Raw genomic sequence first — 18636 nt, 5'->3', positions numbered from 1 at the left:
AACAAAATTTGACACCAAATCAAGTCAAGGTATGAGAAGAAGTGATCAAAAGCTTAAAGTTAAAAATAAAACTGTAGTTGCTGGAAACCTGAAACACAAACTCAAGAGTGCTGCAGAAACTCAGTCTGGTAGTTTCCTTAGAGAGAGAAACAAAGTTAAGAGTCACTGGCTCGAAATGTTAACTCTGTTTCTCTCTACCGGTGTCACTAGACCTACTTAATCAAAACCTAGACTAGAGTGGTGCTGGAAAAGCACAGCAAGTCAGGCAGCATCCAAGGAGCAGGAAAATCGACGTTTCGGGCAAAAACCCTTCATCAGGAATGCTCCATTCCTGATGAAGGGTTTTTGCCCGAAACGTCGATTTTCCTGCTCCTTGGATGCTGCCTGACTTGCTGTGCTTTTCCAGCACCACTCTAATCTAGACTCTGGTTTCCAGCATCTACAGTCCTCACTTTTGCCTACTTAATCAAAATGGTAGGTTTATGGAAAAATGATCCTTTAGAAAAATACAGCAAAGATTAACTAGGAAATAGCCTTTATGAGGAAATACAAATGTGCACAAATGTTTGAACTTCATTAGAACAAGGTTTTTAATATTATGAATGGGCACTCCTGTTTCATTACTAATCTCGGCTGATGCACTGGCAAGAAGCAGAACCAGTGCCCAGATCTGATCACAAGCCTGTGGATTTTTAATGTGTTGCACAATCAGATCAAATCAGGCAAATATATTGAAACAATTTGCACACCAACTTATATTTATACAGTGCCTTAACATAGTAAATCATCCCAAGGCATTTCATGGTGTTTTCAAATAGAGTTTGGCCCACGTGAGAAATGATTTGGGCAGATGACCAATAACGTGGCCAAAACGTTAAGTTTTATGGGGTGTCCTGGGTTTAAAACAAATAAATAAAAATGAAGGAACTCAACAGCATCTGTGGAGAGAAAAATAAACTTAATGGTCTGAGTCTTACCTTTTCTTGTGTGTTGTGTGAATTTGCGTGGAGGTATCCTTGCCGTGAGTGCCAGCAAGGCTCCTCACCATCTCTTACACAATGTGCCTCATTAAGTACCTGCTCCACCCCAGTCGTATCCCTCACCTCCCATTCTAGCACTATCTTACCAGAATAACTCGCCACACAGTGGATATCCACTGAAAGACCTCTATCCCTTGTGTCTGTGCCACCTTTGAGAGATCACTCTTTACCTGGAGAAGCATTGACAGTCTTAGGTTGCCCGCCACCGCCCGCATAATGGACCAGCAGCCTCACAAATCTCTCTCACCTTGGTCACACCTAGTAACACTAAGCCACACAGTTTACCTATCCTTGCATACACCTCGCCTAAATCTGAACCCTTGATACTCGTTCCCCACTTTCCAGTATCTTGTCATTGATAGCCAGGAAAAGGGAACCCACGGGAAGTGAGTGCAGGCTGGAGTTCACACCCACAATGAATACCACATACCGACATCTTGACCTTGACAGTCAGTGCTGCTTTTCTACACCCAGCTAACCAGGTTTCAGTCAGGCCCTGTCTGTATTGTAGAGCCCAATGCAGTTGAGTTCCATCATCTAAAAAGAGAGCTTCCTTCTCACCATTGTTCGTATCCTTCTCCTCGGAAGACTTCTCCCATTCCCCTAGTTCTTCAGCATCAATTATGTTGCCTCATTGCCTGCTCCAATTGTGCAAAGCACAACACACAAAAATGGTGTGGCACACTCTGTTTGGACTATCCTAGAACTTCAGCAGATGATAATTGCCTCACCTCTGCGCTGGTCACAGCATGGTGAAGGTCTGACACATGCTGAGTGACCAACACACAGCATCTAAAAGGGAATGCTAACTGTGCTCTGACTCAACTTTCAATCCCAGACACACTCAACCATTCTAATTTCCATCGCATTCGTTAAAGTCCATCGTCATGCTTGCATGACGTGTGATGTTGCAATGTTTCCTTGGTCCCAGAACGCCTTTGGAAGTTGCTTGGAGGTACTTTTAGCCAGTATTTGCCCCCTTTTAAGTTATTGCTAACTCCTGCATCATTGAGATGACATTGTTGATTTATGTAACACCAATGGCAAACCATCTTTGGCCAATATCTCTATGGGTGAAGAAATTATTGCACATGAAGCAAAGTTGGCGTTTGCAAGCTCCTGCTTCATGTACTAGTTCGAAATGTTGCCTGGCCCATTTGTCTGGTATCTTATAAATGAGGGTAGCCTAATGCTATAATTGGAGTTTTCTCTTGGTGCCTTTCATGTGAGAACAAGGATGGTGTTGGGAGGGAAAGTCGAGCTTGATGGAGGTATAAGGAACTGCATAGTTCAGCATGGGAGGCTGTGGGAAGAGCTTCTATTGGTAGTGGCCACCTCCATAGTCTCCACAAGGGGAGTCTAAAGGGATAGAGTGGGCATCATTAGGGTGTTACATTGAGGTTCAGAGTTAGAGAGCACAGTTGGAGGTAAAGTCCAGTGTCGTGGGTCTCCATATGGGGGTATGGTGTAGAGAGACTTTCTGTGTACTACATGGAAAGTCTACCTGCACTCACCTTCACAACTACATCAGTTACCTCCATCCCATGTGCCAGCTGCCACCCCTTTTGGCAATAAGTACCCAGTTTCCTGCTGAAGAACATAACAACAGCCTGTTTGCGTGTCTGCGTCAAACAGCTTGTCAATATGGCACTGGCTGAAACCCAAACAGACATGGCATGGCAGCTGATGCATGGATGGTGCCAATATGAAGGGAGGACCTATATGAGTGAGCATTAATAGAACAAGGTAAGCAGCCCTGAGCTGCAACCTGCCCAATCCATGAGCTAGGTACCTGTTTATACACACACTGTCCTTGCTGCAGCCTTTCTATGTTAGTTGGTGGTTCACCCTGCAACACATTTATGTACTGTCCTGCATGGCACAGAGTGGAGAATTGCCAAGATAGTCATGTGGTGCTGGAAAAATATTAGATGCGAACGTCAATGGATGAGGGGTGTGTGAGAGACAGGTGCCTGTGGATAGTGCCCTGGGATGCAGTTTATTCCGAAGAAATGTGAAGGTCCTTTGGAGCAAGCAGGGAGCAGAAGTCACACCAGGCACCCACTCTAACTTCCATGAGGAGATTTTGTGACATCTAGCTTGTTTGACGTGTGAGCTGGGCCATTAATAAGACTTTTCACAAGTAATTTTCCACCTAAACTGACAACTCGCTGCTTGGCAAATGCATAAACGATGCAGCGAGTTGCTCCCAATGTTGATAAAAGCCTCACCCTTGTCCAATTCTGTGAATAATCTCATGGTAACCCACATTGCTCAGATCCCTGTAAGATTATGCCCACATTACAAGTTAAATGAGCTTTCTTCCGAATAAAATCAGACCAGTTCTGTTGAAAGGAATAGTTAGTCCTGTTTCTTTCTTCACAGGTTCAGCCTGACCTGTGAGCATTTCTGCCATTTTCTATTTTTATTTCAGATTTCCAGTATCGGCATATTTTCTTTTGAATCTTAGAGAACTTGTCTTATTCTTGGAATAAACTCCAAATGAAATGAAATCCTAGAAATTGTTTTTTTATTTTGATGATGTGCTGTTGCCATCAGAGAGTTGACCACAGATGTTGCTTTGCAGGAGCCATCTGGGTTTAATTTTCAGTTTTTTAAAATAACTAATTATATAGGTATCTCAACTTTAGAATACAGTTATATTGCCAGCTATTGAAATGAGAGGTATGCGCCTAATATTGGCAGTGATTTTCTTGCTTATTGTAGGTTCCAAATGAGCCCAGATTGAAAAACATAAATCTTCTGTCCTTACCCCTTTGTCTGTAAGTACTTAGAAGGCATCCTCGTCTGCATCTCTATTACCCCACTAACCTGCTTAGCTTCCCACGTTAATTGTATAATCAAACTGCTCAGTGATGCTACCACACGCCTCTGGGGCAGGGGGGACTTGAACCCGGGCTTCCTGGCTCAAAGGTTAGGACACTACTACTGCAGCTCAAGAGCTTTATATTAATTATATATGAATTGGGTGTTAATTGTAGTCAAGTGGTATGGATTATCTAGTGGGGCAGGTGGGGGGGAGCAGGAGGAGCTCAGGCACAGCACCATGCTGTAATACACTGCTGTAAACATTATAATGAATTTTCATGGCACTCAATGAGATTTCCGTTCCAATTACTCACTGAAATTAAAACAAAATAATGCTAAATTGCAGGCTTCGCTGTTCACTGACCACAATATGGTCTCCTGAAGTTTGGGCAGATTAAAAGCAATTTGCTTTGCTGAAATCATCTCTGTATTTACACACAAGTGCAACCCTCCACTCTCGATCACTTACTTCTTTAGTGCTTCCACTTTGCCCTCAGCCTTCTGCATTTTGAATGAAGCTTAATATAAGCTCTCAAAACAGCATTTATTGCATTGCTAAGCATCTTGCAACCCTCACAACTGAATTGCAGCTTCCACTTCTACCTGTATTTCCTGTAATGTGGAATTCATGCTGTGACTTAGTGCTTGTGAAGGCTAGAAGGATGTTATTTTTCTGATTTCTCTCATCATCTCTTAAATATTTTCATTTGTCATTTAATGATCTCCTCTTCTCCACATATTCACTTTTGCAGTTAATTCATTTTCTCGAGAATGTGGTGAACTGTTCCAACCCCTTTTCTCTTGCTCTGATTCTCATTGTAAGCTTTTTAAACATATATTCCATAATAGGCTGCATATCACTGGCTAGCTTATCATTTGTTACCCACTCCTGATTGCTTGCCTTCTTGAGCAACTGCACTGTTGTTTGAACTGGAGTTTCAGGAATTTTATCTGGCAGTAGGGACAAGACAGTGATGTAATTCCAAACCAGGATGGTGTACAGTATGCAGTTCATCTGTAGTATCCTGCATTCTGACCAAGATATGCTGATCACTTTCCTGTCTGCAGATGCTGCTTGACATGATGAGTTTTTGATATTTTCTCATTTCAAATTTCCATCATTAGAAGGTTTTGCTCCTTTTGAAAATATCTAAGTATCAGTTATTGAGGTTTTGCTTCATTTATCACAGGTCTCATTTACTTCTTAAAACACTTCTTTCTTTTTGTTAGAAATGTTGCCGTGCCCATTTCTCCAGTATCTCGTTATAAATGTCCAAGACTATAATTGAAGTTGTGTCCTAGTGTCTTGTATCTATGTTGCTGTTTTTATTTTTGCAGTGTCGATCAAATGCAGTAAAGGCAAAACCAACCCCCAGGAGGCTCTGCAGATGCTATCCTCAGCTCGCCTCAGTCTGCGTAACCTGTCCAGTAAAGCACAGGTAGAACACCGTATAACTCTTTTACATTAACAGCTGAAATCTCTCTGTTGCTAACAGAAATACAGAGAAAACGTTGTCTACATTGGAAGTCATTTGCAATACTTGTGCTGTAACTCAGAAATATGTTGAGTTAGGTAGCATCTGTGTTTATCATTTCTTTCCTAAGAATGTACTTTGCGGAAAAGAGTTCTTTATATACTGCTTTGTCCGTATATATCTGTTTAAGTGCCACATTGAAACTTTTGCATCTAATATGCATTTGCCGCCTCAGGACTTTGTTCACCAGCAGGTAAATGGTATTGCCGCAGCAGCTCAATTTGATTCAGTCTTCCTAGTTCCATGTGATCTGTCATTGGCTGTCATGGATAGCCTGGCTTGGTGATCTGAGCATCCGTTGTATCAGAAGTTCTCCAGGTCAATTCTGTCAGTTCACCTCCTGCCACCCTAACCGTAGCATTTTGGTTTCTTCTGATTTTTTTTCAAATAAAACATTTTCCTGATTGGGTCCCAAAGAAAGTACTGAAATTTGGAAATCCCTGCCTAAAGCTCGAACCTGGCTCATTGAGACAAAAAGCAAGAGGCCTCATGCTATCTACAGTGATACCTCAATGATTATGGGCGAGTGTTCTGACTGCTGGCCATTGTAAAGCTCGTGGAATAATAGTTGATGCGACGCAATTGTAAGAATTTGACCTTAATGATTTGCATATGATTATTTTCATTCCTGTTTGTAATGCAATCAGTTTCAAGATCAAAGAATAAATTTCTCTTGATGCTCAGCATTAGGTTGAAGCTCTAGCCTTCAGTAACCTACATATCTAGTTCTGATGATGTAGCTGGTTATGACTCCATCAGAGTATACCAATGTTGAGGCAATGGAAAATGATTCAGTTATGTTGTCACAAACTTCACCCAAGGTCCTTCAGGAAAGTACACTTTTCCCTTTAACTTTTTAATCTTTATCAAAGATAGAGTGAATGGGAGGCAATGCTTATTCTTTTCACTGACATCACTACATAAGCTTGCATGCAGGTAGCTTTGCACATTGAATAAGATAATGCTTAATGTTCAGCATGGAGAGATCCAAGTTTGAAACTTGACCAATTCACAAAAACACTGTGTGTTATGTTTCTTATAAGCCAAACTTTCATCTCTTTGATGGTCGTGTCATTAGATCTCTTCCTCTTGACATTCTTAGTGTTACCATCACGCCAACCTCACTCTGCCTCCATTAATAAAGCTGCTTCCGCAAAGTTTGTTTTCCTTTCTTGTGCCAAAAGGTTTTCTGGAAAGGTTTCCAGAAAGCTACTATTTCTCTACAAAGGCTAAGTCTATCCAAGATTAAAATGTTGATGCCAAAACTAGTGAGATTCAGCTAGCACCTCTGTCCTTTCTCAACAAAAAGATCTCCTTTTCCACTTGGCCACCCTGCAAACTTGAGAATACAACATCTAGTTCAATAATTTTAGGGCCTTAGTACCTTTTCCCATGTCCTTACCTAAACCCAACACATACCAGACCTTGTCATCACAGGGGCTTCTATCACGACCAACCAATTGTCAGCTACCAATGCTCCCCAGTAGCAGGTATTGATTCCCCCAGGGTCACCTTTACCCACTCCTTTTTCTGTCCAACTTTCGTTGTCTCTTTCTGGGTTCCAACTCCAACTAAAGTTTTTACTCCTTCCTTCATTCAACCCCATCTTGAGCATACATATTAACCTTTTCCAATCATAGTGAAGAAAGGTCAGTGGACCCAAAACATTAATTCTGCTTTCTCTGCACAGATGCTGCATTTCTTCAGCAACTTCGGTTTATGTTTCTGTCCTGTCTAACTTCATCAATTTTTTTCTGCCTTTTCCTATTTCATTCATGTCAACATATTCTTTTGTTTATATTATTTAATATTATATTCTTCTTCTTACATCATAGCCATGAAATTGTTCAATATCCAGGCTTTTCAAAACCAAGCTTTAATCACTAGCTGTCATATTTAGCAACTTGTATTTGTCAAGTATATTAACTCAATAAAACATCTGGAGTGTGCCCACATAAAGTGATATTGGGCAAATGGCCAAAAGCTTGGTCAAGGAGGTACATTTTAAGAAACACTTTCAAGAAGGAAGGAGAGGCAAAGAGAGCTAGGGATGGAATTCTAGAGCTTAGGACCTAGGCAACTGGTGGAACCGTGCAAATTGAAAGGCCAGAATGAGACATGTGCTGATAACTGAGGGTTGTGGGGCTAGGGAAAGTTACCGAGATAGGGTTTGAAAATACAAATGAGACATTTTCAACCTGCTACTCTGCAATATGGACATTGTCATTTATCACAATTTCTCAAAGTAAAGAAAATGCTGATGTTGCCCTTGTCCCACAGTTCTTTAATGTCACAAATTCCACTCAGCTAAGAATACTTTGCAAGTTCATTTTGAAATCATCATGTGATGTATTTAAACTGAGGAAAACAAATGGCAGAAGAATGGAGATAACCAAATAAGCACAGTCCTAAGTGCCACCTTTGGAAACTGTCCGACATTGTGCCTTGGGATAGAATATGGCAACTTATTTGACAGACTATAGAAAATCCCTGTCTCTTGCTCCCAGGTTATAAACAACCGAATCCCTTGAAGCGATAATTTCCAGATTGCTACCTAAGCCATGAGAAAATTTGTACAGGATCAACAAGATTAAAGAGATCATGGCTCAGAGATTAGTGTGGAAGAAACGGGGTTGAAATCACGGGACTGCTGGGAAGGATTGTTCCGATGGGATGGGCTCCACTGCAATCATGCAGGGGCAAGAGACCTGGTGAATCTCATAACCAGGGCTGTGGATTGGACTTTAATCTAAATAGTGGGATTCAGTTGTATGGAAAATTATAGAAATGGTTAGGGAGGGGGGGATGATGTCTCAGCAAGTTTCCAGAACATGTAAAAGGACAGAGTGTAGAAAAAATCAGGAATCTAACCTCAGACAGAGCAGATGAGGGGGGCAGCTATGAGAATAGGGGAGTAAACGTAGGACTGAGAGTGCTGTACTTAAATGCATGCAATATATGACACAAGGTCAATGAGTTTGTGACGCAGATTGAAATTGGCAGGTGCTTGGTCAAGGAGGTACATTTTAAGAAACAGATGGGCAGAGGGAGTGGGATGTCTTGTTAGTAAGATATGAAATCAAATTGACAGCAAGAAGTGATAGTGAGTTGGAAGGCTTAGAATCTATGTGGGCAGAGTTGAGAAACTGCAAAGGAGAAAAAATGCCCTGATGGGTGATGTGTATAGGCCTCCTAGCAACAGTCAGGATGTGAGGAAGAAAATAAAGCTGGAGATAGATTTAGAAAGATATGTAAGAAAGGCACTATTACAATAATCATTGGGGACTTCAAAATGCAGGTGGATTACATCCATCAGATTGGTGGGTAGATCTCAAGGAAAGGAATTTGTGGAATGTCTATGGATTTTTGTTTCGAAGCAGCTTATGTAGAAACCACTAGGGAACAGGAAATTCTGGATTTGGTAAAAACTGAAAGGACTGCAGATTCTGTAAATCAGAGGCAAAAATAGAAATTGTTGGTAAAGCTCAACAGATCTGGCAGCATTTGTGGAGAGAGATCAGAGTCAATGTTTCGGGTCGAGTGACCCTTCCTCAGAATTGATGGTAGCTAGGAAAATGTAGGTTTATATGCAGATAATGTGGTGGGGGGAGCAGGTAAAGAGTAAGTGATAGGTGTGGATAGAGCCCAAAGAGAGAGAAGAGCAGATAGACAGACAAAGGAGTGGGTAACAATCTGGCTAAGAGGGTGAATAGCTGTTAATGGAGACTGTTAATGGCTAGTACCACCCTTGAGAATTATGCGTTTGAAATGAGAAATACGCATCTAATGTTGGCAGTGATTTTCTTGCTTATTGTAGGTTCCAAGTGAGCCAAGATTGAAAACAAAACTTTTCCCTGTATTTTGACACATGTGACAACCATAAATCAAATCAATTCTGAAGGAAAATGTGCTGGCATTGGAGGGGGTCCAGAAGAGATTTGCAAGAATGATCCCAGGATGAAGGGCTTTGCACATGAGCGGTTGAGGACTCTGGATCTACACAAGATGGAGTTTAGTAAGAAAAGGGGGATCTGATTGAAACTTATAGAATACTCGGAGACTTGGATAGAATATATGTGGAAGAGATGTTTCCACTAGTAGGAGAGACGAGGACCTGAGGGCATTGCCACAGAGTGAAAGAACAACCTTTTAGAACTGAGATGAGGAGAGATTTCTTCAGTCAGAGGGTGGTTAGTCTGTGGAATTTATTGCTGAGGGGGATGTGGAGGTCAAGCCATTGAGCATATTTAAGACAGATAAGTTCTTAATTGGTAAGGGGATCAAGGGTTACAGGAAGAAGCTAGGAGAATGGAACTGAGAAATATAAGGGCCAATATTGAACGGCGCAGCAAATTCAATGGGCAAGAGACCTGGTGAATCTCATAACCAGGGCTGTGGATTGGACTTTAATCTAAATAGTGGGATTCAGTTGTATGGAAAATTATAGAAATGGTCTAATTATGCCCCGAAATCTTATGGTCTTATGACAACAAACAGTGAACGATATATTCATTCTGTAAAATTCTTTGTTATTCATTCATTGCAATGGTGTGGCTGAGCTGTCAACCCTTTGTGAGATATTTGGAACATGGTATGAGTTACAGATATTGAAGTTAGACTGCCACTTTTATGTCAAGATCTACTTCCACTGTTCTGAAACACCAGTACTGAATGTCAGTGTAATGTTTCACAGGCCCACAATAGCTTTTCCGCATATAATATTTTAGAGGTTGGAATATAAAAATAATTCTTGTCAGCATTAATCCTCAATTCATGAATTCAGTTCGCTGAGATCTGTTTGATGTTACAGTTCAGTTTCTTGAATTCTTTAGCTGCCCTGGAAATCTCTCAGTTCTTGAGAGATCCATTCTTGTTAATATGTTTCTCTTGCTACACCTCACAGCACTGTTACCTTTCAAAGCCATGTCAATTTTAGTAACACTATGGCAGCAGTAGGATTTCCATTATTATTAACAGCCAATATAGGTTGAAAAGCATGAACCATTTCTCATACCTGATTGGAATGTCAGCTGTTGATGAGGCACTTTCACAAAGCACTGGATCCAACTCTGGTGCATGTTAAACAAATTAATATCTTGGAAACCAGTGATGTTATTTCATAATTCAGTGAAGAAAATTTGTCTTCAGCTTTACATTGTTCGTCCAATATAAATTTCTATAATTGTACATTGATTATTTGAATTTCAGTTGAAAGGCATAGATTAATGGCTACAATTCTTAAATATTAATTGTGGAGGAAGTCTCTGGCAAGGTCTGAACGGAGGAAATGGTTTCGAAAGTTTATGCTACCATTTGGCAATGTAGTGATGAGAGTCTGTCTCGAGCTCATTAAAATGCTTGTCTACTTACACCCAATCCAACTTCAAAGAGTACTCGCCAACACACTTCCAACATAGTTTCTGAAACTTTATTCTCTAATCTCAGTTGTGTTTGAACATCACAAATTCATAAATTACTGCAGATGGAGTGCATAACCTAAACCAAGTAAATTAAGACGTTTTCAAACACTGCATAGGTGAGAGGGTCTGAAGCCGTTATACACGTTGTCATTTTCCCCTGGACTACTGCCACGTTGTTCTTGGAAATGTGCTGTTACTTTTTTTAGACAATCTTCAGGTAGGATTGTAATCCAGGAATCAAATCACAAGTTACAACAGAAACTGTGCAACACAATACAGCTGCCAGATTGTACTGTTAAGTATGGTGCCACATTGAATACCGGCTTAATGGGGACCTCAAAACTGCAAGAGAACCCCATTGCAGAGGTTACATATTCCTGAATCTGGTGTGTTGGATACTGTAGAGATGAGAACATTTTGGGTGGGAACATTGTGTGCCTGACGGGAAGACATTTTGTGCACAAGGTGTGGGTGTCACTGGCAGGACTGCCATTCATTGCCCATCCCTTAATTGTCCTTAATAGTGAGTTGCTGTCTTGAAGCGCAGCTACTATTGAAGAAACAGCAATATTGTTTCAAATTGGGATGATATTTGACTTACGGGTGTTTAATTAAAGTGAGCTAAAATAATCCATAGATTATCAATACAATGTGTCCAAGAGCGACTGATCTGTTCTCTGTTGTAGTAATCCAAACTGAACAAGAGATGGTCTGACATTAATTTGATTTAAGGTAAAAACAATGACTGCAGATGCTGAAAACCAAATACTGGATTAGTGGTGCTGTTCCTGATGAAGGGCTTTTGCCCGAAACATCGATTTTGCTGCTCGTTGGATGCTGCCTGAACTGCTGTGCTCTTCCAGCACCACTAATCCAGTAATTAATTTGATTTAGGCAAACGTGAGGACTGCAGATGCTGGAAACCAGGGTCAAGATTAGAGTGGTACTGGAAAAGCACAGCAGGTCAGGCAGCATCCAAGGAGCAAGAAAATCGATGTTTCGGGCAAAAGCCCTTCAATTTGATTTAGAATTGACATTCCCTGTACATCTGGTGCACAGACTGTGTGCGTGTAACCTGAACTGCAAAACAGTGCATCTTCCTGTATTGCCGTATATTTTTCTTAGCAATGGAAATGTCAAAGCAGTTTATTTCACTGATGGAATGCTAGAAGACCTTTTAGTTTTAACTCCAATGTCTGCCAAGCAAGAAAGGATTCCAGAGCACGCTACACCACCACATAGATCAGATTTCCAAACCTGTGATGAAAACACTCCCTCTCTCCCTGGCCCATAAGCGGTGCCGGAGAGGCACTCACCCCTCTCCCAAATCTATATTCGCCTCCCTTCAGCTGCCGAGAACCCATCTGTTTACTATACAACCTGTAAGCGCTGAGGGCATCAGAGGCGGTTAGCTTCATTAAAACATTTCAATCATTAATCTACCTCTTGGAACCAGGATGACATCTCCCAACATTATCCACCTCCATAAAGACCAGAAGTGGATGGCATAGAATCAGTTTTTGAACCATTAAGATTTAAACATCTATTTGACTCATTTCTGTAGGGAGGTCTTCCTATCCCTAACTCCACCCCACTCCCACAAACATAACCCACCCTTGTTAATATTCAGACTGATGTATCAAGTATAAAGTTACTTCGGAGTCTTCTCAGGATAAAGGAATAATTGCAACCCATGAAAAAACAAGCAACGTTCAATATGTTAGTATGATAGTTTGTTCTGGGTTTGGGTGATTGTGATTTCCTTATAACATGTGACTAAATGTTGGGTCCTCTGATGTGAAGTGGACTCGAGCCCAGTCTCTTTCTCAGAGGGAGTGAGCCATTCAGAGAAATGTCAATGTGCATTATTCTTCTGGTTGCAGTATTCTTCGAAACATTCAACCAACAGAGCAACCATTTATTCTTCATTTGTACAATTGAGCATATGGGTGGGGTGCAGGGGGTGTTTTCGGGAACGCTAATGTTTTTGTAAAATTTGCTCCTGTTGCTATCAGCATTAAAATTACCCCATAAATTTCCTTGTTATTTGGAAACAAAATGTCTTTATTGAATTTTTTTCCCATTTGGTCACAAAGGAAGCTATTGTGGTTAATATTGACACATTTATTATCTTGCATATTACAGGAGCTTTTTACAAGCTAGTTCAGAAGCACATCTGTTTTCCAAATGGGGCACTGCTGTTTGGATAGTCATCCTCTGTTCCCTCCCCCTCCACAGAAAACTTTTAGCTTCAGTAGAAATCATTTTCAATTTACTTTGTCTTCAATTTCTTTTCAAAAAAAATTAAGTGTTCTTTTGTTTATTTCTTCTTACTCTTTCTCTTCATTTCCCAAATACCTTGACTCTTGCCAGTGTGCAATTCCATAAGCACCTTCAGCCTTGAAGTGACTCAGAGGTACACCTCAATTCCTCGACAGAGTTTAATTTAGAAATCTGTACATGAAGCAGATGTACAAATCACCAGCTTAAGTATTTAGGTTTTCATAAGGATCAATGAACTAAATTATGATTGCATTTGATCTTCTGATGGTGGGGCAACCAAAACTGATGAACATTATTGTGCAGGATTCAGTAAAATGTGTGTGACCCTGTTGGATGTGTTAGAAATGTGGGGCCTTCCATGTTCACCCACCCACTGTTCCTTTTCTCCTTTGTAGTGTTGGCAGTCAAGGCTAGACTTATCAGTTTGAAGATTAATTGACCTTCACTTCTGAATTCATCATTCAAAAGCCTGTGGGAACCCACTAGTCTTTTTTTAACTTAGTATAGAACAAAAGAGCAGTTTTACTTAGAAGGTGAGCTGTAAAGCAAACATTTGTGATGTAATCCACTTCTGATCCAAAATAGTTTAATATTTTATCTTTAGCACAATGAGTTGGGGTAGGGAGGAATGGGAAATGGTAACTCAGCAAAGGTTAATTTAACATAGATCTTTGGCAGAAAAAAGTTTCAGGCCCAACCGAATTCAACTGCTTCATCAATGGCCATCCCTCCAGCGTAGTCAGAAGTGGGATATTCGCAAATCATTGCTCAGTGTTCTGCATTATTTGTGACTCCTCATGCTCCTGAAAATGCTGGAGAAATTCAGTCGATCTGGCAGCATCAGGTATGATTCTTCTTCAGAACTGAAAGGTGTTGCAAAATAGGTTATTTTTTATACTTCTGACAGAGGCAGAGAACTGAAACCAGACTCAAAATGTTAGCTCTGTTTCTTTCCCCACAGATATGGCCAGACCTGTTGAGTTTCTGCTTGATTCAGATTTCCAGCATCCACAATATTTTGCTTTTTTTTTTAACCTCAGATACTGAAGCAGTTCATGTCCAAATGCAGCAAGACATGGACAGGATGTAGTTTGTGCTTGCAAGTGGCAAGTAACATTCATGCCACACAAGTAGCAGGTAATTGCCATCTCCAAAATAGAATCTAACAAATAGGCAGAAAACTAGCCATCAGGATAAATGAACATCAACTAGCCACAAAAAGCATTCCTGATGAAGGGCTTTTGCCTGAAACATCGATTTTCCTACTCCTCGGATGCTGCCTGAACTGCTGTGCTTTTCCAGCACCACTATAATGAATCTGGTTTCCAGCATCTGCAGTCCTTGTTTTTACCACAAAAGGATATGACCCACTCTCACTAGTATCCTTACATTTAGATGAGGAAGGACACCACTTCGACTGGGACAACACATCCATCCTAGGACAAGCCAAACAGAGAGACACACGAGAATTCCTAGAAGCAGAGCATTCCAACCGGAACTCTATCAACAAACACGTTGACTTGGACCCCACTTACCACCCTCTGATAAAAAGAACAGGAAATGACATCACCAACCCAAGGAAACTTAAATACATAAATAGAAAGTGGGTCACTAACACCAGTTTTTCACTGGAGGCTCACTGATGTTCCCTAATATGGTGACGAAATGTCTGAAAATGAACTTTCCAGCTCAGCGAGCAAACGTACATCCAGAACTTCAAACTGAGCAACAAATCTTCTCCATTCTCACTAGAATCTAAGTATTGCCCCTTGACATTCAGTGATATTGCTATCACATAATCCCTCACTGTCAGTATCCTGGGCATTATCATTGACTCAAAACTGAACTGGAATCACCATATAAAAGAGCACATCAATAGCTAGTAGTCCAGCAATGAATAACTCACTTTTGTCTCCACCAAAATCCCTGTCCTCCATCTACAGGGCTTAAATCAGAAGTGTGATGGAATAGAGGCAATTGCCTGGATGAATGCCGCTCCAACAACACTCTAGAAGTTTGACACCATCCAGGATACAATGGCCCAATTGATTGGCAGCACATCCACATTCACTCCCTTCCTCAGTAAAAGCAGTGCGTATTATCTACAGGATGCACTCAACCCTATGACCAATACTCTCTGGAAGGACAAGGGCAGCAGATACATGGGAACATCACCACCTGCAAGCTCCCCTGCAGGCCACTCCTCATCCTGACTTGGAAATAAATCACCATTCCTTCAGTGTCACTGGGTCAAAATCCCAAAATTCCCTTCCCTAACGGCATTCTGGGTATACCTACAGCAACTGAATTGTAGCAGTTCAAGAAGGCAACTCGCCACCATTTTCTCAAGGGCAGTTAGGGATGGGCAATGACTGTTGACTCACCACTGATGGGTTTATTAAAGCAAAACAAATTCACTTGTTTTCTACAGCCTAGTGCATGTGTAACTGTGTGATTTGTAAAACATATTGATTTCTGCTCTTATAAATCATTTTTAAAACCAGATTTCCAGAATCTCCAATTCCTGTTGTGTAAAATGAGTGCAGTTTAAATGTTTCACTTTCATGGATCTGAATACGCTTCTTTCTTCCAAATATGAAGCACATTTTATACAATGATTTGTACCATGCAATGGATCAGCCCCACGATGGAGTCCACGGGCATGAAATTGCTCCAGTAATAGAATAGAATCTCTACAGTGTGGAAACAGGCCTTTCAGCCCAACAAGTCCATACTAACCCTCTGAAGAGTAACCCACACAGACCAATTCCCATACCCTATATTTACCTCTGACTTATAGACTTAACCTACACATTCCTGAACTCTATGGGCAATTTAGCATGGCCAATTCACCAAACCTGCACATGTTTGGACTGTAGGAGGAAACTGGAGCACCCGGAGGAAATCCACGCAGACACAGGGGTAATGTGCAAACTCTGCACAGACAGTCGCCCTGAGGCGGGAATCGATCCTGGATCCCTGGTGCTTTGAGGCAACAGTGCTAACCACTGAGCCACTGTGCCGCCCAAAATGGCTATATCTCATTCAGTCTTCCAAAACTGTTGAGAGTGTTTGGACAGGGCGTATACAAGTTAGAAGTACTGGAAATACATTTACTGAGCTCAGGGTCTCATCTTGTTTTCCGCTCAGTGCCAGACCCAAAAATATTAGTAATGATGTCTCTGACGAGTACTGTTTAGCTTTACTGCTGGCCATTTATTTTGATGGAGGCAGGAACAAAAGGCCCTATCTTTGCAGCTTTCGTCATAGCTCAAAATATTTCACCTGAAGCCCCTTTGAGCAATTTTCACAATTCAAGGTAATATGTTGTATAAAGGCACTCTGATAATGAGAACAGTAGGTCATCCGAGCTCCAAAATTGCCTACAGCCTCACTCCTGCAAATGTCTTTAAGCTCAAACTTGCAGAGTTTGTGACTAGATCAAAGAAAAGCAGATGGCTGATCTATTGAGCATTTCAGACCGTTTCTCTTTTTAATTTCGATTTCTAGCATCTTTCAAGTTTTGATTTTGTATTTGCAATTTGATTACATTGCGCTGTTGGTATTTTTAGGGGCAAATATAGTGTTGGGTTGTGAAGCATGGTTGCATACTTGTGGTCAAGAAGATGCTTGACATTTACCTAAGGTACACTGGAATAACCATTCTACTATCTGGGTTAAAAGTCAATGTAGGGTCTTGGTTTTTAACAGGTAGGTTTATTCAATGAACGCATTTTCTGGTGTAACAGTTTTAAGCATTAACATTTATTTGAAAACTCCAGCTGTGGTGTTAGCTGATGGCAATGCAGCATTGATGGAATTCAATGCTGCTTCCTAATTGTAACTAATGCTAGTGTTTGTAAAGAGTGAAAAAAGAGTGAAAGATGGATTAAGGAGCCAGGTTAGAATTAGCTGTTCAATTAAATAGGTGTAGCAATAAATGGGAGAACAGTAAACTGGTTGTTAAATTTCAGTTGTTACTTTTCTCTGTCTTTGTCTTACAGCAACTTTTCACTGATGTTATGACGGGCGAAATTCAGAGTGAGTTAGCTGGTGAGAAAACAGCGATGGACAACTTGGTAAAGGAGCTTCAAGAACTTAGCAACCTCCTCCGGAATCAGTTATGAGGAAAAGGAAGAATTGAATCTGATTTTCTCACTGAAACGCCAGTATTGAGAGACCAAGATTCTCTGAACCTGAAATAAATCATTGCACTAGATGTAAATTAATGTTCAATAAAATGTTCCTTTTTCTGTGGCTTTGTGTCTGTGTTCATCTTTCTGATATATTTTGTATCAATCACTGTTGATTCAAGTCACTAAGGAGTAAACTGCCTCACATTAAACTCCTGACAGTGTTGTATGGTGTTTTTCAAAGTGCTTTCTAGAAAATTACTAAACAGAAACTGAGCAGCACACTCCAGTCTTTACATTATATATGCAAAGGAAAGAATAACCCCAGATTATTTACCCCAGAGTCTTATACTGCCCTCAGGGCATCTTAATATAGTCAGTAACCCTGCGTATCTTACCTTGAAGTTTAGGCATAATTATTCGGAGAAAACTCCCTTTCTTCAGGTGCTGTGTTACCTCCTTTATAGTTGGGACTCTTGTCTATTTCATTTCTCTTTGGGGGTAGGGTGTAACAAGTGTGATGAATTCAAAATGGGAGTTGCACTCAAGTGACAATGTTACCTGTTCAATCATGTTGTAATTTGAGTATTGTGGTGGAGACATGATGGAGTTTCACGGATTACCAGTCCTGTGGTAGATTGGGAAAGTGTGTGAAATGGAGAAAAGAGTTTGCAAACTACCGCAAAATCTTGCATTTAGATAGCACCTTCAAAATAATAAAATGCCTTAAGTTGACCTAGCTCCTAAATAAACCATGATAACTGAGTGTTAAGTTTGGCATCTGAAAACAAAAGCTTTATTGAAATGGAAAAGTTAAATAATGTGACAGTTTTAATCCATTAACCTAATCTTTTGCCCAGTGCAATAGCTTTGTATTGTAGGGGTGGTGGTGAGCTTGGTTTTTTTCATGCATGTCTCTCAAACTTTCTTAATATCCAATCATTTGGAGAAATAACTGGTACGTTATGTTTAATGCACAGATGTGTTCTGTGCAGGGATTGCTGATATTTTCTTTCGGAACTCTTGGGTATTTGTAGCCCGTCTCTGGGCAGATAGTTGGAAGTCAGGTCAAATTACTGTTAAAATGATCATCTCAAACTGTTCTGCTGCCTGAAAAGAAATTCTGTTATCACCTCATTTTACTAAGGCAAATAATGTGCCCATTTGGCATTTGCTTGGACAGAAAAAATGGGGCGTATCATATTTGTAATTGCTGCTATCAAACTAAAAGTTTATAAACCATTTCAGATAATGAATTATTTTGAAGAGTCACAAGTATTTCACCTAAAGCAAATGTAGCTACTTCTGCAGTATCACTGTCCCCTGAACAACAAGGCTAGAATTGGTAAAGGGAGAAATGACGGCTGGAACCAAGTCCAGCCATCCAATTGCTGTT

General features: G+C 40.6%; 1 protein-coding gene across 1 annotated transcript in view; it reads left to right on the top strand.

Annotated features, from left to right (window-relative positions):
* Positions 1–17364, top strand: part of ttc27 (tetratricopeptide repeat domain 27) — a 220596-nt gene extending 203232 nt beyond the window's left edge. Inside the window, exons 19-20 of the mRNA XM_072580509.1 lie at positions 5208–5308; positions 17112–17364. Of these exons, the coding sequence (XP_072436610.1) occupies positions 5208–5308; positions 17112–17234 (224 nt within the window). The 3' untranslated portion in view covers positions 17235–17364. The remainder of the gene's footprint in view (positions 1–5207; positions 5309–17111) is intronic.
* Positions 17365–18636: the final 1272 nt, after the last annotated feature.

Source organism: Chiloscyllium punctatum, chromosome 11, assembly GCF_047496795.1.
Source record: "Chiloscyllium punctatum isolate Juve2018m chromosome 11, sChiPun1.3, whole genome shotgun sequence".
Lineage (NCBI taxonomy): Eukaryota > Metazoa > Chordata > Chondrichthyes > Orectolobiformes > Hemiscylliidae > Chiloscyllium > Chiloscyllium punctatum.
The sequence above is the reverse complement of the archived record's forward strand: the minus strand, read 5'-3'. Positions and strand labels throughout refer to the sequence as shown.